This window comes from Globicephala melas, chromosome 9 (assembly GCF_963455315.2).
Source record: "Globicephala melas chromosome 9, mGloMel1.2, whole genome shotgun sequence".
NCBI classification, from domain to species: Eukaryota; Metazoa; Chordata; class Mammalia; order Artiodactyla; family Delphinidae; genus Globicephala; species Globicephala melas.
Window position 1 is genome coordinate 45,471,540 of NC_083322.1, and position 27,382 is coordinate 45,498,921.

The 27,382-nt window shown below is 39.1% G+C and overlaps 1 protein-coding gene and 1 long non-coding RNA gene across 2 annotated transcripts in view; both read left to right on the forward strand.

Annotated features, from left to right (window-relative positions):
- The window catches only part of LOC115853796 (uncharacterized), a 70,688-nt gene extending 53,646 nt beyond the window's left edge, over positions 1-17,042 (forward strand). The window contains exons 5-6 of the long non-coding RNA XR_004039733.2: positions 15,540-15,641; positions 16,619-17,042. This is a non-coding gene — a long non-coding RNA (uncharacterized lncRNA). The remainder of the gene's footprint in view (positions 1-15,539; positions 15,642-16,618) is intronic.
- A 797-nt stretch (positions 17,043-17,839) lies between these two features.
- Positions 17,840-26,064, forward strand: GGCT (gamma-glutamylcyclotransferase). The gene is made up of 4 exons (XM_030857459.3): positions 17,840-18,210; positions 22,170-22,315; positions 23,255-23,390; positions 24,490-26,064. Exons 1-4 carry the CDS (start codon positions 18,007-18,009, stop codon positions 24,631-24,633), a joined length of 630 nt encoding a protein of 209 aa, XP_030713319.2. The 5' UTR covers positions 17,840-18,006; the 3' UTR covers positions 24,634-26,064.
- Positions 26,065-27,382: the final 1,318 nt, after the last annotated feature.

A 27,382-nucleotide genomic window follows, 5' to 3' on the forward strand; every position in this document is an offset into this window, starting at 1 on the left:
CGTATAGGTCCACGTCCTATTGGCTCTGTTTCTCTGGAGAACTCTGACAAATCTAGGGCATAAATAATTTCTAAACAAATAGATTGGTGTGTATTTGCCTACCTCCAAGAGACCTTATAAATTATAAAGCCCTTTAAAAGTAAATGAGCTTCTATTTTGATTGACTTAGGAAGCTAATCCTCTTTCATATAAATAGAATTCAAGAAAAGAAAGATTTAATTCCATACACTTTGAATCTACCGGTTTGACAATTTTGATTTGAAAACAATAATAAGTTTTCTCTGTTTTTAACAGGGTAAAAAATCATGTTAGCTAATATTCTAACTTTTGCAAGACCTGGATTTGTTTATTCATAGAAAACCATATTAATCTGGACTCCCTAAATCTTTTACTAGTCTTGTTTAAGCTTACATTAGTAATTATTTAATAACATAAAAGCGTAAGAAATTTGTATGTCCAACTACACTGAGTTATAATTATATCTTTTAAAAGTATTTGCTCTTAAGAATTTCAAAAAATGTTAAAAACTAGTTACTCTATTTCCACTGTCTATATAAATTTCATAATATCATCTGTCTGACAATCTTTTTGATATCAGCAGTGACTGTATTATTTTATAGCATCAACATGCAGAATGAATGAATGTGGCATGTGAGCTGGTGGTACACAAGCAGGCATCCTCGTAGAGCTGTGGTCTGCTGCTAGGTACCTGAGAATGGCAGACAGTGCTCCTTTGCTTCCTTTCCAGTTTTCTCTGTGCCTGAGAGGGAACAGAAGTTAGTTTCTTTGGTTAAAAGTTGTAATTAAATGAGTACTCAAATAGTAGTTGCAAAGACATACAAATATGTAAGGTAATTGTTTTGTTGGGTTTTCAAGGAAATTGCTGTAGTTTTATTAAGATGGTAAGTTTAATGTGATATATATGTCTTATAAAACTATAAATTTATCATTTAATTATATGTGCATGTGTGTATTATGTGTGTATATATATATATATATATATGGCATGTGAATTAGTAAAAGAGTTTGTTAATGACAGTTCAGAAAAAGAATGATCTTTGGATACCTTTTTTTTGGTTTTTGTCATACTTTTGAATCATTTTTAAACAAAAATTCTTTACTTCTAACTTAGGATTCCTAGTAATTATTGTTACTTTAAAAATTTTATTTTAAATTGTCCATCTTACAAAGATTGTAACAATTTTCTTATCTTTATACACCCATTACTTATGCTCTGATCTTTATGTATGTTCACATCTCACCTGTGATAACTCTTTTATTTTGCATTTCCCATATTCAAGCCCTCAATTCAAACTAGCAAATTTGTTAAGAACTTCTTGCAATCTAGACCCTCCTCAGAAGGGCACTGGGCAGCACTGTTTGTCTCCTAGAGATCATTAGCATGTTGGGTTTTTCCATATTGCTTTTAGCTCAGTCACTACAAAAGCAAACTAAAACAGATGTTCCCTTGGGAGCCAAATGTTAAATAGGCCTTTTTCTTTCCTACTCAGACATTAGAGCAACACCTGACTTTGGGCAGCCTGACTATACTGAATCCTTCATAATTGTTCGTACAGAAAAGGCAAGTTGTGCTTTCAAAGTGCTTATGCAAAAGCTAAAATCTCATCGCAAGCCTGTGGTAGGTTTAGCTACCTTGTTTATTGCTGTGGTGTTGTGGCAGAAACAATTAAGCTAGTTGGTGCCTCAGCGGGAATTATTCTACTCCCCTTCTCACTCACTGCCTTCATAAGATTTGCTGTTCAAACCTAATTGTTTCAAAACAATAGTCACATTTCACCTATGGCATTTTTTCGTTGTCTAATTCCCACATAATTGTCAAGAACCACTCTAACCTAAGTAATCCTAGGTCTTTTTTCCCTAGTAATCCTAGGAAATAGTAATCCTATTTCCTTAGTTTCCAACCTAAGGAAACCAATCTAGCTCCCCCTCCTAATAAAAATGAACCCCACGACTGCTGAATAGCTCTTCAAACTCAGCATTCTCTGTCCCCTGGCCAATGCTGATACATTATTTTTTCATAGTTCTTATCTTTAAAATAAAGTACATTCTGTGCTGCATAAGCTGTAACTTCTGAACTCTCTGCCTCTTAACAAGAGCACGCCACCTTGTTAAAGATTTAAGGATTCAAAACCACTTGCTGAAGATGCTCAACATCGCTAATTATTAGAGAAATGCAAATCAAAACTATAAGGTACCACCTCACACCGGTATATATCAGAATGACGATCATCAAAAAGTCCACAAGTAATAAAGGTTGGAGAGGGTGTGGAGAAACGGGAACCCTCCTACACTGTCAGTGGGAATGTAAATTGGTACAGCCACTATGGAGAACAGTATGGAGGTTCCTCAAAAAACTAAAAATAGAACTACCATATGATCCAGCAATCCCACCCCTGTGCATATATCCAGACAAAACTGTAATTCGAAAAGATACACGAACCCCAGTGTTCATAGCAGTACTAGTTACAATAGCCAAGAGATGGAAACAACCTAAATGTCTATCGACAGATGAATGCATAAAGAAGATGTGAGATATATATATATATATATATATATATATATATATATATATATATATAAATGGAATACTACTCAGACATTAAAAAAGATAATGCCATTTGCAGCAACATGGATGCAACTAGAGATCATCATACTAAGTGAAGTAAGTCAGAAAGAGAAATGTACTGAGGATGCCAAGACGTCAGCCTTGGAAAGGTCATATCTAGTATATTTAACCACAAATAATGCTCTTAAACTCTAGGGTATATACTCATGGGTTTATGATTCCCAGTGTGAAGTCACTAAGGATTCTACAACCTGGACATCCAGTCCCACTGGAGATGTATAAACCTAAGGCTCAGTAAAAAGCTTTGGAAGCACAGAGCTCTGAAAGTGGGTAGCTACTCAAGTTCCTATACAAGACTTTTAGATTAAGATCTGTGATTAGGATATAACAGTTTAACATTTGGCTCCTTTTATTACTTCTTTCCTTTGTATGGGTCAAGGTATTAGACTGTAAAATAAATGCCGTGGTTGTTTTTGCCTTTCTCTCAGCTGTCTTCTTTCCCATAAACTCTTTGAACGCCCTTATTTACCTGTCTCCAACAATTGTAGTGGCTGCCAATTTTTCCAACAAGTGGTTTTACCATCTGTCTTCAGACTCCTTTAATAAGACCTGCTAACATACATCCATATGTCTTCACTGAACCTAGGCCCCCAACCGTTAGCTGCTGTTCCTAAAATGTACAAAGGCCTCAAAGGAATCCAAGGAATATGAGGGATAAAGAGACATGAGACTAATTCTCCTGATTAGGTGTAGGCCGACTAGGAAACTGGATACAAATGGTTCCAAATTTTTAAATTATATTTGTAATTATTCTATTTCTTGAGCACTTCCAATATGTGTTCAAATATTACTATAAACTGTTATCTCAAACCAACATCTAGTGGATGATACCACATCAAGAAGACACAAAATTCTTCGTGGTCAACCACGGACGTTGATCTGAATTTGACCACAAAAAGGGAGTAAGTATTTATAATAAGTCCTAGCTCGACTATGGTGTAGATACCAAAGGAAGGACATCAGCAGGAAATATGCAAGGTGAACATACCACCTTCCTACTCCACAGCTGGAGTCACAAGATTTCTTGGAAAAATGACAAGTAACTAAAATTACCTTCCCTGGTAATAATGCAGTCTGCTTGGGTGCAAATTGCCCTCTTGATAGCTTTAGCCAATCAGCACACCCAAGGACAAAACAAAACAAAACGTTTTGTCATTTCTCCCCTGACTGAGAGTGTTCCCTCCATAAACCCTGTTTTGTCTATTGGATGGCAATCTGTATACAAGTAATCTCCCTTATAGATGAGTAAATGTCAGCTGTGCTTTAAATTAATGTCTCTGAGATGTTCTTTAACAAGGGTGATGTCAACATCCAAGATAGGGAATAAAGGCAGGGAAGTTAGTCTGGAAAGGGGTTAACGTTTGGAACATGCCGAGTTTGTGGTACTTGTAAAGGACATACAGGTGATAAGCAATTAATTAAAGGAAAGATGGAGGCTGAAGCAGAAATTAGAGGTGATTAACACAGATGTGGTACGGAAGATTTTGTAATAGATTACCCAGTAGTGCATAATGTTAAAATGGTGAGTCACCACTGTCTGAGAGGAAGAAATTTTCTTCTATCCTTCTAGGTTCTTCTGGTTGGTCTAAGAATTAAATTGACATGAGACAGATTAACAGGAGAAAATCAAACAAAGGTTTAATAACATGTATACATGGGAGAGCCCAGGAAAACTGAACAACTCTCATAAATGACTGAAACCCTCACCTTAAATACCTCTTTTAGCTAAAGACAAAAGAGGATGTTGGGGGTTGTTGTTTCGGACCTCAAAGGAGAAGGCGGCAATTTACGTGAAGACGGAAAAGCAAGTGTTTGGTAAACAAATGTTTGCTGGGCCACAGAGAGACAATGGGACACAGAGAGAGAAATTCTAACAAACAGACTTTGCTAGCTTCCTCCCTGTCTATACACCTAGTTCACACTATAGTTATCTATGGTGATAGTTCCTTTCCTGGAACAGGTCCTCTGTCTACATTCTTTAGGCAGTTAGGGGGCCGGCCAGAGGTTCTTCATGAGTCTTTTGGGCCTTGATTGTTTTCATCTCGAAATAATCCACATGCCAAAGAGATACTTTGGGGTGGCAAATTTTGCTCTCCTACACCAACAAATTAACTACGCCACCATCTGAGGGATGTCTGAAGGAGAGGAGCAGGCAAAGAAGACGGACTGAGCCATGCAATGAAATTAAAGAGGAGCAAAGAAATTTATTTGATCACATACAAAGTGCCATTGCTTTTAAGACATCTCTATTTCAGAAATGTTGAAAATTGAGCATCTTAGCATTGACGAAATACAGCAGAATGTATTTCTGAATGTGGACTGAAGAGGAGGCATTGGATTTGGAAATTAGGGAGTCATTGGTTAATCCATTTCACTAAGTTGGTAAGTGCAGAACTGGATGGCTGTGAGTTGGAGCAAATGGGAGTGTGGAAGTAGGAACTATTTGCTGACCACTACTTAACAAATGGGAAGATGTGATGAAGCTTGAAAGAGGCAGGACACAAATGAAGTAATTTTTGTATGAAGAAGAACTGAGCCTCTTTGAAAGTTAAGAAGCAGCTGATGGAGAGGTAGAGACCAAAGGTCCATGTTGGGCAGGATAGAGTAGATTAGCGGAGAGGGGTACAGCTGTGGAGTCAGTCGGGGCTGGGTTTAAGTAGTCACTTTTCTACTTACTAGTTATCTGACACTGGACGTTTCAATTAGACCTTCTGAGCCTTGGTCTACTCATTTGTAACAGCAGGGTAATCATTCCCCTACTTCATGGAGTTGTATGTATTAAGTGAGATTATCCACTTAATGAAGTTTTTGGCACAGTGGCCAGGACGTATTAAATGCTCAATAAATGAGATCTACTATTAAGAGATTAAGAAAGAACATAACTGATTAGCCAAATGCAGGTGGGAAAGGATGGAATCAAGTTCATAGGTGGAGGAATTAGCCCTGAAAAGGAGGAGGGATCCCTATGTGGTGGTACTAAAAGTAGTACATAAATTCTTTGATCCCCTTTCCTTCAAAAAATGGACCCTAATTACCCTCCCCTTGAGTGTAGGTAGTACTTGGTGAATCATCTCTAACTAATAGAATGTGGTGGGAGTGACAGTATGCAACTTTGAGAGTAAGTTATAAAAGGTGTTGTGGCCGCCATACTTGTTGTTTGGATTACTCAGTCTGGGGGAAGCCAGCTGATATTTCATGAGAACATGCAAGCATTTCAGTGGAGAGGCCCATGTGGTAAGGGATTCAGGCCTTCTGCCAACAGCCAGCTGAGTGATCCATCTTGGAAGTTGGTCTTCTAGCCCCAGTTAAGCTTTCACATGAGTGTAGGCCGAGCTGACATCTTAACTGCAACCTCATGAAGGACCCTGAGCCAGGCTCTCCCAGTTAAGCTACTTCAAAATTCCTGACTCATGGGACCTCTGAGATAATAAGCATACTTTTAAGCTACTAAATCTAGGGATGACTTGTTACACAGCAATAGAAAACGAACACTCCCTCTTTCTCTGAGACAGAAAGTGGAGAATGATAGGTGAGGACAGGCATGATATGGAAAGGAGAAAAGGTAGGTGCCTGATGGTCTCTATTTTCTCTTAAGATTAAAATACAAGACATGTTATTTGCTGACCATGAGGTAGCTTGATGAGACTGGCAGAAGAGACAGGCAGAAAATAAGCAAGGGAATCTACTAGGAGCACAAGCAAGATTAATGATTCCCTTTCGTGCCTCTCTTCCTTTATGCCAAACGCAACCACAGAAATCACACTTGATATTGGAACTAGATCAGCCCCCATGCACTGACCCTTCATCTCAAGTGTGAAATTCAGAGGCATTGCAGCCTGTCTGAGCCAGCCCCAGAGACTGCCTGTTTGGTCAAACTGCTAATGAGTGAGTTCAGGGCTGAGGATGGATCAGGTTCATCTTGGGAAAGTACTCCCTGCTGTCAAGAATGATTAGCCACAGCTGTATAGAGCCTAACATTATTTATGAAGAGGGATAGAATATCAGAGGGAAATATTATAAGAGAAAAATCGACAGGCCTTATGGATTCTGCCACAAGCATATTGCAGTAAAGGGAAAGCCCTACAGTCTTTTAAATATCTCATTTGTATTATTCTTTCATCCTTGGTCCATTTTCCCTCTGCCCCTCCTCTCTGGTTATTAGCAAGGGAGCCCTGGGAATTCTCCTGATTTAGCCAGCTATCAATCTTTATCACAGAACAAGGTGGAGCTCCAGCACATAGAAGAGGCCAGGTTAAGGCTGCCCTCTCCCAGTTATACCACCTTATAGCCTTGGTCTCTTTAAACCCTAAAGGCCCACCAGGAATTGAATCACTGTGTCTCCTTACAGAATGACAGTTCCTGCTCTCCTTGGGAGCTTAACTTCGCTTTGTACTGATTCTGTTTGCAAACTGGGAAACTTAAACTGTATTGCAAAACTGGTACCTTTTCTACATTACACAATACATTCAATTCATTCATTCATCCTTTCACTCAGTTATTCAATTATTTAGCAACTCATTATTGAGTGGCTACTCAATAATGGGACCGGGGGCTTCCCTGGTGGCGCAGTGGTTGAGAGTCCGCCTGCCGATGCAGGGGACACGGGTTCGTGCCCCGGTTCGGGAAGGTCCCACGTGCCGCGAAGCGGCTGGGCCCCTGAGCCATGGCTGCTGAGCCTGCGCATCTGGAGCCTGTGCTCTGCAACGGGAGAGACAACAGCAGTGAGAGGCCCGCGTACCGCCAAAAAAAAAATAATAATAATGGGACCGGCATGTACTAAGTGTTGGGAATAAAAAGATGAATACTATGTTCTTGAGGAGTGGCAAAATGGCCTGCTGGCACATATATTTATTGAGTATCACTCAATAAATTTGTGCTGAATGAATGATAATTCCTGCCCTCTATGGGCATCCTAGTCTAGTAGGGGGAGGGAAGCATGTTAACAAGTAATTACAATGGTTTTAGTGCAATAGTAAAGGAATAATTCCAGTATTATAAATATAGAGGACTGTATCTACCTGGAAGTTAGGGATGGTTTGATAAAGGAAGTAACATTTGTTTGATCTTGAAGAACAAATAAGAGTTTTTCCAGGAAAGGAATGTAGGAAAAGTCTTTGCATGCAGCCCCAAATTCACAGGTCTTATTTTTAGCAGGATTCTTTTCACTCCAATCTAATCCTAATTTGCTAATATAAATATTAATCAATATTTTGCTGGGTTTCAATCTTTTGAGTTTATTTTTGCTTTTGTTCCCTAGGCAATGACCGGTTGGCAAAGTTAGATGCAAAACAATTATAGAGAAGAGATTATTTTTGACAGAGTGGTTGAAATGAATTCAAGGAAAAAAAGATGTATTTTAAGTTTCTTCCTCAGAAATATTTTAATTTATTGTAATTTCTAAGACAGATGGAAGATAGTCTTCCTAAAAATGATCTCCCTATTACCACTAAACCTTCCTCTCTGACACCTGGCTGAGAACCCAGAAAACACACCTTGTTCGTTGCCAGACCAGTGTTTACTGTTATTTGCTCACTTTGGAGTAGCTTAGGAACCCATCAGATATTGTACACCAGACTGGCAGAAGGACTTGGAACCGCCAAATATAATAACCAAATTGGTCATCATCAGTTCATTAGTGATTATATATAGAGAAAATTTTTAATTACTTGACAGCATGGAAAATCACATTACACCAGAGAGTAGAACTTGCTAAGTCCACAGATTCCTCCAAATTGGAATTTAGAAAGAACTCTTATTTGCAGCAGAAAACATGAATCAATACTGACACTTCGTAAAATGTTTTAATGACTAAGCTCAAGCATTTTGTCTCAAGAAGCTACTGGCCTAACAACACCTGCCACTGTTACCAATGCTGATTAGATAATTTCCATGCAGTTGTCTCACCTGTTCTATTAAGCCTGTAAACTGCTTTGACAATCTTAAAGGAATGAACAAGGAACAAAGTAAGAAGGATGGGAAATCGAAAGAGCCAACGAGTCAAATCTCTTTCCAGTTTAATTGAGAATTTTGGATTCTATCACGTTTGCACTCAGCCTTGCCATCAAATTCTTATTTCCAACAGCTTGCAGCCATTACTGCATTTAATAGAGGTTGATGGTTGATGAGTATTTTTATACATAACTGCAGTTTCAGACTGATTCTCAGGTGTTTAACCAGCAAAGCCATGCAACGTTTCGCTGAGTCAGTCCCAGGAGAAAGGGTTATCACCTGCTGAGCCAGGCAGTGGTAAACCAGAGCAGTACAAAGATTTAGAATCTTCCCTTTCTAGCTGACATACCACTGCTTGTCTTCAATTTTCTGGATAATTTAGGATTTTATTTAATATGATTTTTCAAGAAATGAACAATCATCCTAAACAAATCAAAGCCAGACTATTATTAACACAGAGCAGCATTTCCCACACTCTCAGTACTATGCTGTCCACTTCAAAGGGGTTCTGTGACAGAGAAGGTTTGGGAAAGTCAGGAGTAAACAGAGCTCACAAGGTTTCTTTACTACAGGCATCCCTCAGATTTCTTTGTGTGGTAGCAGACATCATGGATCTCCAGGAGGAAATATAGAATATAGTGGTTTCCAGCTCATTTGACCACAGAAGCTGTTTTGTTTTTTTTTTTAAATCTGTGTTGGAGTATAATTGCTTCACAATACTGTGTTAGTTTCTGTTGCACAACAAAGTGAATCAGCCATATGCATACACATGTCCCCATATCCCCTCCCTCTTGAGCCTCCCTCCCATCCTTCCTATCCCACCCTCTAGGTCATCACAAAGCACTGAGCCAATCTCCCCGTGCTGTGATGCTGCTTCCCACCAGCCAGCTGTTTTACATTCGGTAGTGTATATATGTTGATGCTACTCTCACCAGAAGATGTTTTTGAATGCAAGACAATCTGATGGGGTTGATGTCCCACAGAGCATACTTTGGGGAATATTGCTGTTCAAGTATACTTGTTATTCTCAAACACTCCACATTGTTAATAGAGCAGTGGACACGCTAAGAAGGATACTCCAGGGAAAGGGCAGCATATTAGTAGTGACTGACTTTCCCTTCCCACAGCATCCACTGACTACCTACTAGGGGCAAGGGTTCTGGCACCATCCCTTTCAAAATAGTAAGGGCCTTGCATTCCTTGAGTGCAGTGCATATGGGAATGGGAGTGACTTGTTAGGGAGACATGACAAATCCTTTAACCTCTTCAACCCCACTTCAAATCAAAGGAATTTGATGTCCAAGTTACCTACCAATATTCTGCTGTTACCTCTCACAACCACTAATTAGAAACTCTTGGAAATAAAGTTTTTATTTTTCTATATTTTCTATTGAGGTAAAATTCACATAACATAAAATTAACCATTCAAAATGAACATTTCAGTGGCATGTAATATCCAGTGCATTCACAATGTTATGCAACCACCTCTTCCTAGTTACAAGACAGTTCCAAAATAAAACCTCATACCCATTAAGTTACTCCCCATTCCCCTCTCCCCGTAGCCCTGGTAACCACCAATCACCTTTCTGTTTCTGTGGACTTACCTATTTCATATAAATGGAATCATACAATATGTGACCTTTTGTATCTGGCTTCTTTCAATTACCATAATGTTTTTTAAGATTTACCCACATTGTAGCATGTGGATGTAACATCTACATCATTCCTTTTTTTTTTAATACATCTTTATTGGAGTATAATCGCTTCACAATACTGTGTTAGTTCCTGTTGCACAAAACAGCGAATCAGCCATATGCATACATATATCCCCATGTCCCTTCCCTCTTGAACCTCCCTCCCACCCCCCCTACCCCACCCCTCTAGGGCGTCGCAAAGCACCGAGATGATCTCCCTGTGCTATGCTGCTGCTTCCCACTAGCTATCTATTTTACATTTGGTAGTGCCTGAATGATTTCCCACTGTATGGATATATCACCATGTGTTTATCCATTTATCCCTTGATGGACTTTGGGTTGTTTCCACCTTTTGACTATTGTGAATAGTACTGCTATGAAGGTTCATGTATTTGAATACCTGTTTTCAATTCATTTGGATATGTACCCTGGAGTGGAATTGTTGGGTCATGGAAATAAAGTTTTGCTACTGCAATTTTGTGGCACCATAAGGCAAATCACACAGTTCATATGATTTAGCTAGCTTGAGACATAGTTTTTATGCATTGGGAAAACATGCATATAAAATGCACTACCCACAGGAAGCTTAGAGAATGACTTACTGAAGCAAGTTTCTTCTCTATACACAAAACATACCTATTTCTCCCATGAATACCGTTCATTTCCAGTGAGCCAGTTGAGTTTGTGTTACTCAGCTGTATAGAGTGTCTGTTGTCTTCTCAGCCAATAAGCGTTTAACAAAGACAATAAGTAGAGATGCCTTTTGGTAGCTCTATTATTGGAATGTGTGGGTCCCATGTGAAAGCAGAAATAATAAAGAAGAAAAAAGGTTGACACCAGCACTAGATCAGCTCTTCTGGAAAGATTTTGAAATATCCAGAGTTGTATTATAGTCAGGTAAACCAGCTTCACTTGCATATATGTCTCTGAGAAGAGTTAATTATCAATTAAATATTGTTGAATAGACTGAAAACGTGAAATCCAAGAACGTTAATGGAGCAGAGAACCCAAGCATAGTTCTCACTTTCCAAAAATGTTTCCAAATGCTTAACCTAGGCCTCAGTCCAAAGTCAGTCTTCTTATGGGGACATTAAGAAAAGCTGGGCTCTCATCTAATTACTGTGCATGGTATTAAGAGTTTTCTAAGTTTAAATTTCTTTCTAGGAAGAAAAGAATGAGGTCTATCACCAAGGGAAACATTGGGATTTTCATTTAAGTAAATCTACATTCTAAAATGTTATTACTTAGATTACTCCTATTATTAACAGTAAACACATGCAGCAAAATTTTTTTTTACATTTTAATTTCAGCTGAATTTAAAGTGTTAGAAATAACATGGACATATAAGCTGAGAAAATGAATATATTATGCTGCAGTTTGTCAGACTTTAACATTAACAGTAGTAAATCTTGAGAATGGGTCCTCTGGATCTAATATACCTGTGGTAAGTAACATGGAGATAGCTGAATTGCTGTATATTTCCACGACCTTCTGTAACTGATTTAAGGTTGGCAGTAGGATCTAACAGATCATTATCCTAGAACATATGTGAGACCTTCTTCAATGCCAGATTAGGGAAATGTTCTTGTATCCACTGACATCTCAAAGAGCAAAGAGGGAACATCCAGATAGGCATCGTAAGATTCTACAGCTTTGGGGCCTGCATAATGAGATCATATCCTTCCATAGAGCAAGGTTGAGTTGATCTGACCTAATTATCTGATTGATGCGTTGAGAGGTAGGCCAACTTGGAAATGTATTTGCTGCATCCATTTTCTGTTTAGGCAATTTATTTAGTCATTAACCTCTTTTTATCCATGTGACATGAGATCTCTAGATATTGACCTAAAATTACATAAGATGTGAATTTAATAATATTAATAATATATGTATTTTTAAATAATAAAAGAAATATAAGAGTACATGCTGAAACCTGCAAAAAAAAATAAAAGAATACAGAATGAAAAGATGAAAGCTTTTTGTTCAACTTGCTCCCCTCCCAGTGCCATTTCTCTTCCCACAGGTAAGCGCCATTAGCAGTTTGGTGGATGCCTTTCCAAAGTGTATTGTTATAGATATAAATAGACATAGAGATAGATATCAAAAGAGACCATTTACCCAAGCACTAAATAATAAACTTTATTGGAACTACTTTTCAGGGTTAATCTCAAAACAAGAATACAGATTAACTATCAAATCTATCAAATTACTGAGAAATTACTGCCTCCTGGAGTTTTACTATTCTTTTTTTCCCCCCCAAAAAAAACATTTTGGGAACTTCCCTGGCGGTCCAGCAGTTAGGACTCTGAGCTTCCCCTGCAGAGGGTGAGAGTTCGATCCCTGGTCAGGGAACTAAGATCCCACATGCTGCGAGGTGTAGCCAAAAAGTAAAAAACAAAACAAAAAAACAACCAAAAAACCATTTTGGGTTTAACATATTCTGACATGTTTCCCTGTCATATGCCAGACCATAAGCTGGGAGGAGACATAAATACTACTATGGCTAATAAAATTTACACAGGATCCCATATGTTAGAGCATTAGTATAAATTTTAAAATAACTCAGAGCTGAAGTGCCTCTCAGTATATCAAGGAAAGCTGGAAAAAATCAAAGAGAAAAAAAGATTTGGGAGCCTGTGCAAAGGGTAGGGGAGATTTTGACTCTGGTTCAATTAATCAGCAAGTATTTACTATTCATCTCTGCTGTAGTAAGCATTGTAGGTATACAGAAATATAAAGTGTGGTCCCCACCTCCAGTGGGTTTACTATCACCTGAAAAATCAGACCAGCCAGACAGAATGGAATCAGATAATAAAGGCTTGCACAAGGGCTTGAACTTGATAAAATGATAAACAGCAGGCAGCCTCTGAAGGTTTCTACTCAAAGGAGTGATACAATAAAAAATTTTTTAAAAAATTAAAAGACTATGTCTTTACCCCCTTGCATCCCTTCATTTCCCCTACATAATTACTGCCCCAGTTCAGGCTTTCATGACCTTGCCTACTGCAGTGAACTTACATCCAGCACTCAGCCATCTCCCCATCCTACCCACTCCCAGGCCATCCTACACACAGCCACAAGAAGGAGTTTCCAAAGGTGCAGGAGAGGGCTCAAAAGCAAAAAAAAAGTCTCCCCTTTGACCACCAAATAGTATGAACTTCTGAGTGAAAATTCAAGGCCCTCCCATCAACTATGCTAATCTCCTTCCAGACTTGTCTCCCATTTCCTGATATAAATCCATTGCTCTATTGAAATTGAACTACTCACCACTCCCCAAACCCACGTCTGTGCTGTCTTCATGTGATTCTCACCCTTAACCCATCTCCACAGAAAAGCAGAGTCCAGATTAAATTTCTATTTTGTGGATATTATATCATATATATAGTTTTATATATATTATTATATAGAGAGAATATGTGCTCAAAAATTTTAATGATACAACCAAAAACTTTAAGACCACTGGATTAAAAGATGGCATTTAGAGGAAATCTGACCTCATTACCTTTATTATCAAGTAATTGAATGCTAGTACAATTATTTCATAGTGTCCTTATAGATATGATAGAGATTGTACTTGAAAGTGAGCTATTAATAACCAGTTATATCTAGACCATGAGGGCTTTACAATATGAGAAATTTGGGGAGCAACACCCAGTGATGACTTTAGAATCAGATTGCTTAATCTCTGCTTCAGTCATCGCTAACTACAGCCTGGGGAAAGTTAGTTGACCTACTGCACATATGTTTCCTCAACTGTAGAATGAGGATATATTAGTAATTTCTGCATAGGACCACTTTCAGGATTAAATGAACTAATATATGTAAGAGTTTAGACCGGCATTTAATAAGCACTCAATGAATGTTAACTAATATTAACCAGGCTTTGGTTAAATTTGTTCTTTTTTTCCTAAGTGTGCTTTGCTTTCTTAAAAAAGTTTAAAAACTTTTCTTAATTTTAAAATTAAAAAAAATATTTATTGAAGTATAGTTGATTTACAATGTTGTGTTAGTTTCAGGTGTTCAGCAAAGTGATTCAGTTATACATACATATATATCTATTCTTTTTCAGATTCTTTTCCCTTATAGGTTATTACAAAATATTGAGTATAGTTCTCTGTGCTATACAGTGGCTCCTTGTTGGTTATCTATTTTGGTTAAATTTGAAAAGACAAAACCCCTTGTTACCTACTGACTCTTGTTGGCCAACAGGGGTCAGTACATGGCAACCAACATGGGGAAGCTAAATAAAATGCTTCACTGGGGTAAGAAAAGATTTTCCGTGTCTGAGGAAACATCAATGTTTAACTTCAGAAAATTTTCACAGAATAGTGTTGAGAAAAATCAGTCACCATAAAATTAAGCAATTAGTGAGAAGTGTAGGAAGAGAAAAGAAGTAAAATACCTTAAAAATAATTAATTAAATAATAAATACATTTTAAATGTTGAAAGCAGTTTAAAACACAGACGCATGTTTTAAACGGTAGTGCTCCGAAGCAGAGACCTTGGGAATTCATGGTGCAATAGAGGGCTATCTTGTCAAGGAAGGCAACTTGCTTACTGAAATGACCAAATATGTATGTCAAGTTCTGCCTTAATGTTTGGGGGTCAGGAGAAGGTATGAACCTTCCTATTTGCAGATTATATAAAAACAAATTTAGTATTGAATGCTTACTATGTCAAGTGCTTTACCTATATCACCACTTTTCTTTTTTGAATTTTTAACATGAAAAGATTCAAATACATAGAAAAGAATAATAAAACAAGCATCCATATATGTACTCAGTTTCACATGTAACACTTTCCATATTTTAATTTTTCTGAATTATTTAAAAGTATAGATAGCAAACATTTTACCCCTAAATACACCAATATGTGTATCTAAAAAGAGATATTTTTCTACATAAGCACAATGCCATTATCATACCTAATAAAAAAAACAACTGTCTAATATAATCTAATGTTTTAGTCTGTATTCAGATTCTCCAATTGCTCACAAAATATCTTTTATGTTTGGTTTATTAAATCAGAACCGAGGACAAGCCATTGTATTTGGTTACGACGTTTCTTAGGTTTCTTTTAATCAAAACAGCCCTCCCTCAGTACTGCTTTATTTCTCTTCTTCTTTCTTTCTTTCTTTCTTTTTTTTTTTTTATGGCACTGAGTTAATTTAAGAAATTGAGCCATTTGTTCTGCAGGATGTCTCACCATTTGTTCTGGATTTTTCTGATTGTCTACTTCTATCCTTGTAGTTCCTGCTTGATTATACTGAGGTTAAAGAGTTTTGGAAACAATACTTCTCAAATGATGCTGGTGCTTCATACTGTATCACATCAGGAGACACATAATGTCAGGTTGGTCCATTTTACTGGTAAGATCGATCTAGGTTAAGGTGGGAAGCGGCCAGATTTCTCCATTGTCATTATGGATTTCCCTGATGATTGGCACATAATCCCTGGCTCTATGTGAATATCCTGTTCCCTATCTCACTCTCACCAATTGGTCACATTGATGATCCTGGCATGAATCAATTATTCCACTAGGGACTGCAAAATGGTGAATTTCTAATCCTGTCCTTCATTTTACATTATTTAGCTGGCATGTTTTTGTAAAGAGAACAGTTTCCTCATCAACTGGGGCCATTTGGTTACCCTGAATACAGCTGCAGCTAGAAAAGCAGGATAAATGGTACTTTTCTTAAATTACCACTTTTCAGAGTAAAGAGTTGGTGTGATAGTCACTGCCAGTAGTATGGCAAAGGAAGTTTTTTAAAACTGTTGTTTTTTTAGATTTGCTTTACACTTTAGTGGAAATGAATTTTATGTTTGACATTTTAAATAAATTGCGGTTATTAATTTTGATGCTCAAATTGTTCTCACTTTGGCCAGCGGGCATTCCTTCAAGCTAGCTTCTGTGTTCTTTTCAAAGGACCTTGTTTTTTAATACCTCCTGACTTTCTGTCACATGATGTTCTAAGTGCTCCTGTTATTTCTCAGCTCTTGACCCGACTGACATCAGCCGTTTCTCCAAGGAGCCCTGGTACCTTTTAGTGGAAAAGTGGTATTTAGAGATCAACATCTGGATAGTCATTGCTTCAAGGATAGTCATTGCTTCTAGGCCCTGAGTTCATATTAATATTTTCATTTCAAAGTTAACAATATAGAGTTTTTATGTCATTGTTATTATACAATACTTCTATATCGTTACACTGGAGCTTTTGCACCTAATAACATTAACAAAGTTACTTTTAATACTTACACCAACCTTAGGAGATAGGTGATCATAACTTATGTAATTGTGATCATAACATCTTATAATCTCTATTTTAAAGGAGGAACCAGATCATTGCAGCTCTATTTACAATAGCCAGGACATGGAAGCAACCTAAGTGTCCATCGACAGATGAATGGATAAAGAAGATGTGGCACATACATACAATGGACTATTACTCAGATATAACAAGAAACGAAATTGAGTTATTTGTAGTGAGGTGGATGGACCTAGAGACTGTCATACAGAGTAAAGTAAGTCAGAAAGAGAAAAACAAATACCGTATGCTAACACATATATATGGAATCTAAAAATGGTCTGAAGAACCTAGGAGCAGGACCGGAATAAAGACACAGACGTAGAGAATAGACTTGAGGACACGGGGAGGGGGAAGGGTAAGCTGGGACGAAGTGAGGGAGTGGCATGGACATATATACACTACCAAATGTAAAACAGCTAGCTAGTGGGAAGCAGCCGTATGGCACAGGGAGATCAGCTGGGTGCTTTGTGACCACTTACAGGGGTGGGATAGGGAGGGTGGGAGGGAGGGATATGTAAGAGGGAGGAGATATGGGGATGTATGATGTGGGGATATATGTATCATGTATCATATATCATATCATGATTCACTTTGTTATACAGCAGCAACTAACACAACGTTGTAAAGCAATTATACTCCAATAAAGATGTTTAAAAAGAAAACCAAAAAAAAAAAAAAAAAAAGGAGGAACCAGAAACGAGAAGTGCCGGAGGTTAGGCTTCCAAGTAAACAGCAAGCGTCGTGATTTGAACGCTGCACGCTACTTCCACCAGGGAAGGGAGCCCCTGACACTCAGAGGAGCTTTTCCAGGAAGCCAAGCGTCCTTAGAAAAGGTATCAGGGAGGTGATCAGGGCTAGGGGTGCGGGTACCAGCGTGTGGGAGTGAATATACGTCCCGACTCCAAAAGCAGAGAGCGGGACAGGGACGACCTGCTGGGTTATGGACCGTGGGGGGCATGGCCAGAGCTGCTGTTTCATCTTAAATGGACAAAAAATTCCCTAAAGAGCACACACTGCCAGTGAACAACGCAGGAGCCACCCAAAGGTAAGAAAATCGGGCCAGGACCGGCGAGCTACGACCCACAAATGGGGGACCTGACCCGTCCCCGCGAAGAGGGAGCCAATCAGAGGGAGCCTTGAACACGGGGGCGGGACAACAGAGGAGCGGGTCCAATGTGGAATCAGCCCTGGGTCGCCTCAGGGCAGAGTATTGCAAAGTCCAAGCAGCGAGCGGAGAGGAGGCGGTGGGCTGGCCAATCGGAGGGAGCAACTCACAGCGTTGGGTACTGGCAGCCATTCAGAAGAGTGGTCGCAGATGACTCGCCCGGCCCCAGCTTCCCGCCTTTCCCCTAAGCGCTAAGGCTGCGCGGCGCCGCGCTTCCTGGGCTGGGGTCGTCGGCCACCGAGCTATGCTCGTCCTCGCCTCACTCTCCTGCTACAGATCCCAGGTCCGTGCAGGCGTCCGGCGGGACATGGCGAACTCGGGCGGCGAGGACCTCCGGAGCCAGGAAGGGGAGAATTTTCTCTACTTCGCCTATGGCAGCAACCTGCTGACGGAGCGGATCCACCTCCGAAACCCCTCGGCCGTGTTCTGCAGCGTGGCCCGCCTGCAGGTCAGTGCTCTCCTCCCGGCCCCTGCGATGGCCTCTGCCCCCCTCTGCAGACGCAGGAGCCAGGATTTCGAGAACTCGCTTTCTCTTCGCCGCTTGTTGGCAGCACTGGGCCGGGAATGCAGCTCTTTCTGCTCAAAGTACATCAGGGTTCCTTGCACGACCCCGGGCCGGTCGCTCTCGCCCTCAGCCCTGTGCTTGACCCCTGCTGAGCTGTGCTACTCTGGCACCTGTGCCTCCCAGGCTACCCTGACGTCTCTCTCCTGACGTTCTCACCAGCTGCGCGTTCTGCCCAGATCCCAGCGCCTCTCCCTTGGCCACTGATTTAGGGGCATCATCACAGAATCCATTCGGTTGGTCCCTCTGAGAAGCCTTCTCTGACCCAAGTCAGGGAATCAGTTGCTTTCTGTTCTGTACCCCACTTTGCTCCAGGACTTGTCACCTGGTTTTGTAAAAATCCATTTACCTGCCTTTTGCTCCCGATCTGAGAGGTCCTGAAAGCTGGAGCCGTTTCTTATTCACAGTAAGGGCTGTGCTCAGTTAAATCAAGTGGCTGGATGGACCTTCGCTTGCCTTGGTAAGAATCATTGCTCTTAGTACAGTCCATTTATTCATGTAGTGCGTATTCTTCCAGCACTTACCTGGAGATACAAAGATGATTGAGTAAAGCTGGCTGCTTTCAGGACCTCCCAGTCTATAGGAGAGACACTCGAACAAGTTATGTACCAAACCTTTTGACATTGTTGAACCAAACAAACATGGTCTCTGCTATCGTTGTCAGGGTTCTTAGTAGCAAGCAACAGAAGTGGCTGATTCAAGCAGAAAAAGAATGTGTTGAAAGGCCGTTTGAAGAGCTCACAGAATGACCAGGAAGGTAGGACCACAAAGCTGACAAAACAAGCAGGCATAAAAGGGAAGCTCTAAAACAGCCAGTATCACACCAACAGAACCAGCCCAGGGGGCCACTGTTGCATCGCCGCTAAGCTTGGTAAACGTGGACGTTGCATTGTGCATCACCTGCGCTGGACCCTGCCTGCTACTGTCACTACATCTCCGAGTTCCTGAAACCCAAATCTGGTTGCCACCACCAACGTGGACTTTTTTGCTGCCCTGGGTCACTAGTTTCTAATTCAAAGCCCTAGGTGGGTGTCCTGATTGGCTAAGTCTTGGCCACGTGCCCATGCCCTGACTTCAAGAAAAGCTGGGAGAACCAACTTCTGGCATTTGAAACTTCAAAAATGGGAGTCAGGCTCTGAACACTGTCTGCCCCCAAACTCATAAGGCAGGGAATTCCCCAAACGTGGGACAGAAGTTCAGATGGTTTATAATTGGAATGCAGCAAAGAGCTATCAAGCAAATGATTATTCCGTCACAGGTATGGTCAGTCTTAAAAGGAGATATATTATACCTTACTCTCTGTTTTGTTCTGAACTTAAAACTGCTCTAAAAAAAAGTGAAATCTTTTTTTTTTTTTAAAGGATCCGTTCAGGGTGCTATGGAAGTGTATGACTTGGGGACCTGACCTAACCGGGATGCTCAGTAAAGCCATTCCTGAAAATGTGACTTTTAAACTGAGACCTGAATGACTGGGGAGGGGGGAAGCAAACAGATAGAATGAACAGCAGGGACCAAAGACCTCAGGAAAGAAAAAAGCTGGACCTTCCAGCTAGTGTGGCTGGAATCTAGTGTGTGAGGAGAGGGTGTAGCATGAAGACTAGAGAGGTCGGGAAGGGCCACATTTTACAGGACCACAGAGGCCAGAGAAGGCTTGGGTCTTTATCTTGAGACCAATGAGAGGACCTCTGCCAAATTTAAGCAAATGAAACATCAGATTTACATCTTTGAAGCTGGTTCTGGTTGCTATGGAAAATGGATTGGAAGCAGTGGATGTAGGGAGCCCAGTTAGGAAGCTTTTGAAGCAGTCCATGCTAAAGATAATGGTACCCTGCAGTGGTAGCAGTGGAGGGTAGCTGGGTTTGGGAGATATTTAGGAGTGAGTACTGTTAGGCCTTGGTGATTGATTGTGAAAGGAAGAGGAGATAATGGGGATGACTAAGGTTTTTGACGCAACAGAGTAGATGACGGTGATGTTTGTGAAAAGAAGAGGAGAATTAGTTTGGGAGGGAAAATCAAGCTCAGTTTGGACATGTATTTGGCCCTTAAACAATGCCGGGATTAGTGGTGCCGACCCTTCACCCAGCCGAAAATCAGAACTGCCATCTCTACCTCAAAAACAAAGGAATTGATACATGACTCACCCAAGGGCAGGAAGCTGAAAAAGTTTGGATAGAATCAGGACTCAGACCCTAGTTCTTTTGATGCCACATATTCTCTATTTTAATCTCTACTCGAACTTTTCCCCATACTTAGTTAATTTGATGATATGTAAAAGGAAAATATAGATGCTATATTTATTGAAAAAAATTCACGTATACGTGGACCTGTGTAGTTCAAACCCGTGTTATTCAAGGGTCAGCTGTACTGAGTTTGAGATGCTCGTTGTATATCCAAGTGAGCAGAAAAATACTAGTGAACATTCATTAACTACTCACTATATTCTAAGCATTTTTGAAGCTCAGAGGAGAGATCTGAGCTGGATTAGAAGACGACTGGAATATTGGATGGTATTTGAAGCCATTGGAGGGGATGAGATTGTCCTGAGCAAACTGCTGAACAGAGAAAAGGGCCTAAACTGAGCCCTCAGAAACTCCAACATTTAAAGAGCAGGTAGTGGAGAAGGAGTTGGCAAAGGGGATTGAGGAGATCAAGGAACAGCCTAAAAGAAAGGAGTCAGATCAAGACCTGGTGGTTAATGATGTCAGAAGCAGCTGAGAAGTAGAGCAAGACAAGGAATGAAAATTGTCTATTGGATTTAACAATAGACAACCAGTTCCTAGTGTGGTTGTAACTTTTATCAGATCCCCTGATGTCCTGTCAGGCATACCTGGTCCTAGAACATCCAGTATACCAATTGAAGGTACGGGTCACTCAAACCGACCTTTTTTGTGAAATTCTGACAGGTTTTTAAGAAAATAAAGGTGACAGAGATAAAATATAAACCTTAGATTTATTATCTAGTCTAACCTTTTTTTTTTTTTTTTTTTTAATCATTAAGGAAGCTAAGCTCTGGAAAGATGGAAAGAAATCTTCTTAGACCAAACAGCCAAGTAAGGATTTTTAATCTTCCTGGCTGTGTCCTTTGATTACTCATCTCTGTGAGGGAGGAAACTAAACTCGAAACCTTGACTCCATTACTTATTAGTTGTGAGACCTTAGGCAAGTTGCTTAATCTTTTTAAGCCACAGTTTTTATTTCTGTTAAATGGGTATAAAAAGTTGTTGACAGGATTTTTAAAAAGTCCATATAAAGCTCATAGCACAGTGTATAGAACCCAGTAATTTTCCAGTAAGTGTTAGCTGCTCTTATCATTATTATAGATACGTTAATACAATTCAGGAATATTAAATTTATAAGTGTACAGATCACCCTCAAATGCCAGCTCCCTTAGGACAAAAAAAATAATGCTAATAGGATACACTTACATACATAAAAGTGGGAAGAATATTATAACCCTTAGGTAGCCATCACCCAGCTTCAACAATTATGTACACTATGATTGTCTCTAAGTTAAAATCTATGTAAGTGGGCTGGGAAGTAGTTTTCAAAAATAAAGATAGCTGTGTTAAGGCCTCAGGATTATGGGATTTATTTTCCCTTTTAAGCCTCTTGTTTATGGTAAGATACGTGTACATATTCAGTATACAGTTCATTTTTAAAGAAAAATATGAAAAATTATAGTCCTTGAGATCTGGGTCCTTGGTTGTTTATCTTTGTATTTTTAACAGAAGGAACTCAAAGTTTGTTTTAGTTGCATGGAGTTCAAGGTAAATCTTTTTTTATTTTGAAGAAGGAAATTTTGGTTCACGTGGATACTGATCATATCACTTTGGTTTCCTTTGTAGGATTTTAAGCTTGACTTTGGCAATCCCCAAGGCAAAACTAGTGAAACTTGGCATGGAGGTATAGCCACCATTTTTGAAAGTCCTGGCGATGAAGTATGGGGAGTAGTATGGAAAATGAACAAAAGCAATTTAAGTTCTCTAGATAAGTAGGTGACTTCTAATTAAAAGTTAAATAATTACTAATTTAGAAAGTGGATCATATGCAAGGATGTGTATATATGTGTTGGTTTTTCAAAACCATATACTACGGACATATTCTTTATACTTTAGAGTTAACCTAAAAGGTATAATGTTCATTCCTAAAAAGAAAAGCCTAGAAGGGTCACACTCTCTGATTGAGATTTGGGGAGACATTTGTAATCTCTTCTATAATTGATAGAAGTCCTTATTTTCATTCTATTTGTTTTTTAATAAAAATATCTTTGTAGTTTCATATTGTGAGAAGGCATGAAGATTTTTGTAATTGTTATATACTTTTATTGATTTCAAAAGCTCAGTTTTTATTAGTTTTTAAAAAATAATTCTTTAAGGTGGCAGTTGAATCAGTAAAAACAGTAATAATCATTTGTAAAAACTTCAAAACATATTAGAAATGCTTTGATGCGCTTTATAAATAGAACTCAAGAGTTGTGTGGCAGAGCATTTAATGCAAAGAAAGTGGCAGAGAAGAGTAGGATTTGAGAAGAGCAGACAATCATCTGACATGCTTAATACTTTACTTCACTTGCAAACAGGAATGAGCCATCCTCTCTACTTTTCTCTGGGTGGATATTCTCTTGCTGTCAGCACACAGTCGTTTTTGTAGCCTAGAGAGCAATGTTTCAGTGTTACAAAGCTTGAAATAACTACACTGAAGCATGTTTTTAGATAGGCTAAATATAGAGGTCTATTAGAAGCATACCCAGTAATAGTAAGTCTCCAGCTTTCTAACTGAAAGGCTAAACTTCCTTTTGATGCGGTGATGCTTCTGCTCTATCCCAAAATATACAGGGAGCAAGTACATCCATAAATAGTTAAAATTTTTAATCTGGTAAACTAACTTGGCTAAGTCAAGTATGATTAAAATTTGACTGTTCTGGTTTCAGGCAAGAAGGGGTTAAAAGTGGAATGTATGTCCCAATAGAAGTTAATGTTTCTACTCAAGAAGGAAAAGAAATAACCTGTCGAAGTTATCAGATGACAAATTATGAGCGTGTTCCCCCATCACCCCAGTATAAAAAGGTATCCTTTTAACTAACTACTTACAAAGACTTTGTTAATTTTTACTGAGCTAAACTAAAGAATATCTTGTTTTTAAAAGGTTTTGTGTGTTTTAAATTCTACATGTACAATTCATTTTAATCAAAATGTTTTTTAATACAAAAATGATATTTATTTACCGAATAACTAAATGTTCAGATTTATTTATAATGATAGAAATATGTCCCTAAAACTTCATTTATTAGAAAAAAAGCTTGTAGAAATGTATTTGAGTCATAATTCTAGACATGTTTTTTACTTTTTTAAAGTAGAAAATAGCATGTATGTGTGTATTTTTTGTAGAGTTATTCTATACCCATGCTTTTATAATCATTTTTTTCTTCCTCCATAAAACAGTATTTCATGAACACCAAGATTCATTTTTGTAGGTAAAAAATATATTTCCTACTGCTGAAATGTTTTCCATTTCCAGATGGAGGGAAAAATAAGTCACACTGCTTTTCAGAATCAGGGATACCACTCCCTCAAGCACCAGAAAAGAATTCAGGATAGAGAGTCCAACATCCCTTTTCAGAAACCCAAACTTAGGTACCTGTTGGCAGGCCCAGTCAGGACATGATACCTGGAGAGGGTGACCCAGTTCCTGGGCCTAATCTGGAATTTTCTAGAAGGACCCTAGAGGAATTAAGCCTGGTATGGATCTGGGAAGTACCACTGGACACACTTGCTATTTATTCCCTCACGTCTAATTCAGAGGTAGAGTAGACTCCAGGATTCAACTACAACTGCTACCTGTAAACTGGAAATTGTTTTGGCGAATGGTGTTTGTTTCTTAAAAAATCATGCAAATTCTGTACAATAAGTTTTTCTCTTAATATAAGAACATTTTAAATCATATTACTGAGTACAATTGCTCTTCTTGTGGCTTTGAAAACTCCCTGCACTTTCATGCTCATTGTGAGAGGAATGACTATCCCTCCATTTTGTTCTAGAATTGTTTATTCCAGAGTTATCGGAAAGCTAATATTTCATACTTTGATACTACAAATAAAGCTGTGGTGTACTAAATTAAATTATGTTCCTAACTAAAGGGTTTTTTGTTTATTTTAACCATTTCTAGGTGATTTGCCTGGGTGCAAAAGAGAATGGTTTGCCACCGGACTATCAAAAGAAGTTAAACGCAATAGAACCAAATGACTACAAAGGAAAGGTCTCAGAAGAAATTGAAGACATTATCAAAAAGGGGGAAGCAAAAACTCATTAGAACCTAATAGAATACGTCTACAGATATTTTCTCTATATGCTAATACATTTTTAACATTTAGAACGGGAATCTGGGATATCTCTCTGTTTAATATATTTTCAACAGTGTTCTGAAGGGGTATCTCACTTGGGTGATTCCTTGTTTTCAGGCTATAAAAAGGCCAGGATAGGAGTTAGACAATTGAAAAGGGGGCCTTGCGGCATTGGAATGCATGACAAGTAGATGTGAGTATTCCTTCTGTGAACCCTTAAAGTTATTTTATTGAGTTGATCTGAAGTGTATTTTTGCTCTGTGATAAAGGGTAGATTTGCAACTTAAGGATGGTGCTGGTAAATCACTCTGCTCTGGGATTTTTTCTTAGCTTACTAAGAGCAAGCAAACTGCAGAAGCAATTGATTATAACAACTTCAAAATTTAAAAGATGGCATACTGTTCTTAGAGGAATAAATGTATTTATGGTTTCACCTATAGTCCCTACTAAAATACTACATTTCATTTTGTTAGAGAGACTCACATCATCACACATACTGGATCTGGTCTTGGTCTATAGCCAATCTATACTAAAGGATAATTGCACAGACTCTGGAACCAGACAGCCGAGGATCGACTGTCAGTTCCAGCACTTTCTAGCTGGGAAACTTTGGATTATATGACTGTGCCTCAGCTTCCTTGCCTGCAGACTGAGGACAGCCCAAATTTCTATGTCTTAGGATTGTTTTGAGGAGTGTATATATATATATAAGCTTAGAACAGAGCCTGGCATATAGTAAGTATTAGCAATCATTATTGTTCTTACTGAAGAATTAAGTTTGTACAGAGCTATCCTTGGAACAAGATTTTAAAGTAGAAGGGTCACGATTATGAGGGAAATGTGTTTCCTGGAAACTGAAATTTGATTCTTGGCTTACCAAGAAATGGTCACCTTCTTAAATTTACTTACTGAATAAGTGGAAGAAAGACGAGTCATGAATAAAACAACACTGGTTATCAAAAATTCTCTTATGTCTCTGTGGAATGCAGTGAGCTGGACCTTCCAGACAGGTTATTAGAATGAGAGGGAACAAGCCACAGCAGCATAAAACAAAGATTTGGTTTTTACTCTTGGGAAGAAGGACCAAAGGACTTTTCAGCTACAGCTGCAATTCTGTCGTGAGGCTGAGCCATAGACTACAGGTTTGACCATGTTTCATAGCTGTTACACCTCACTGTTTTCAAGTATACCCTCCAGTATTCCAGTTTTCGATAGTTGTTAACTCCTCCCCAAAAGACCAAGTTTGTCTGTGACCCAGAACACAGTTATGGTAATATAATAAGCAAGGCTCAGTTGTGCTGTAGGTACTAAAAATTGCATATTATTCTAAAATCTGTCTCTCCTACCTAAAATGACAGCTTTCATTAAGGAATTTAAAACATTAACAATAAAATCTTCGTGTCTGGCCTTTTAACAAAAATCTGTTAATCATGACTATTTTTCCAGTTGTTTTCCAGGTAGTACTAGCAAATGTCATATGTAAGGAATTTCCATTTCTACCAGTGATTTTGGCCCTCTAACCACAATACAACCAGCTCCTGGATATACTATAGCAAACATAGTTTTTGAAAAGCATTTCTGGACTTGAAAGAAAATAAGGAAAATCTTGCAGTTGTACCAGCCCCTCTCCCACAAAAAGAAAGAAGATAAAGTGAGCTGAAAGGCTAGACAGTAATGGTAAACAAATGGCCCAGATATCCTTGCCAATAATAGCCCCAGAATTATATGACTAACCCTTGCAGGACAGGAAAACTGAACCTGAGAATTCTGTATGAAACCAGGACCCTTGAAGAGAACTAAAACAGTCCCCAGTTAGTAAGCCTGGTGGCTCCCAGCAGAGATAGATGCAAATCCTCTCTGAAGAAAGCGATCCTAATTCAGGTTCTCAGGTTTTCCACTTAAAAATTTAAAAGATAATAATAAGGAAAATGATACACTATGAATGAGAACAGAAAAAACAAATTTACATCCCTAAGGTTTCAGGATATTGAAATGATCAAAAACAGAATATAAGTATATTTGGAGACTGACTTCTGGGAAGATGGAGTAGACATACTCTTCCCTATTCCTTTAGTTAAGTACAACTAAAATCCCTGAACATAATATATAAAACAAGCAGAACAGCTAGAGACCTTAGGACCCAAGGCATGACATGGTGCTGAATTCCCTGGATTTTCTTTTGCCTCATGCATCTCAGACTTCTAGCTGAAGAAGCCAGCAACCTGAAAGCACCAATGAGCATGAGCAGAGATGAAAAACAAACAAACAAACAAACAAGAAAAGCTGCTGTCTAGCCAAAGGACTGGGAAATGGACAGTCTAGCCAGATAAAACTTAGAGAATAAGTGCTTTACCACAGCCAAACACCATGGAGAAAAACTAGAACCCTCACCTCCACCCAAGCCAGCAAAAGTTCAAGAGGGAAGCCTGGACTTCCACCCTTGCCAGGTTGTAACAAGGCACCCTAACCCTGTCCCCCACCAGCATTGCCAGGGTAGTGTCAGAAAAGGCTGAGTAGGGAGCCGCCCAGCAGTAACAATCACTCCCCTTCCCCCCCAACCCCAGTAGTGTCAGTGGAGACCATGTGAGGAGCCTGTACTTAAAACCCCATCTGGCAGTAACAAGGTGCCCCTCCCTGTCCCTGCTGGGTGGTGTCAGAGGAGACCAAGTGACAGATTAGGACTTTATTGCCCAGTGGTAACAAAGCCACCCTTCCCTG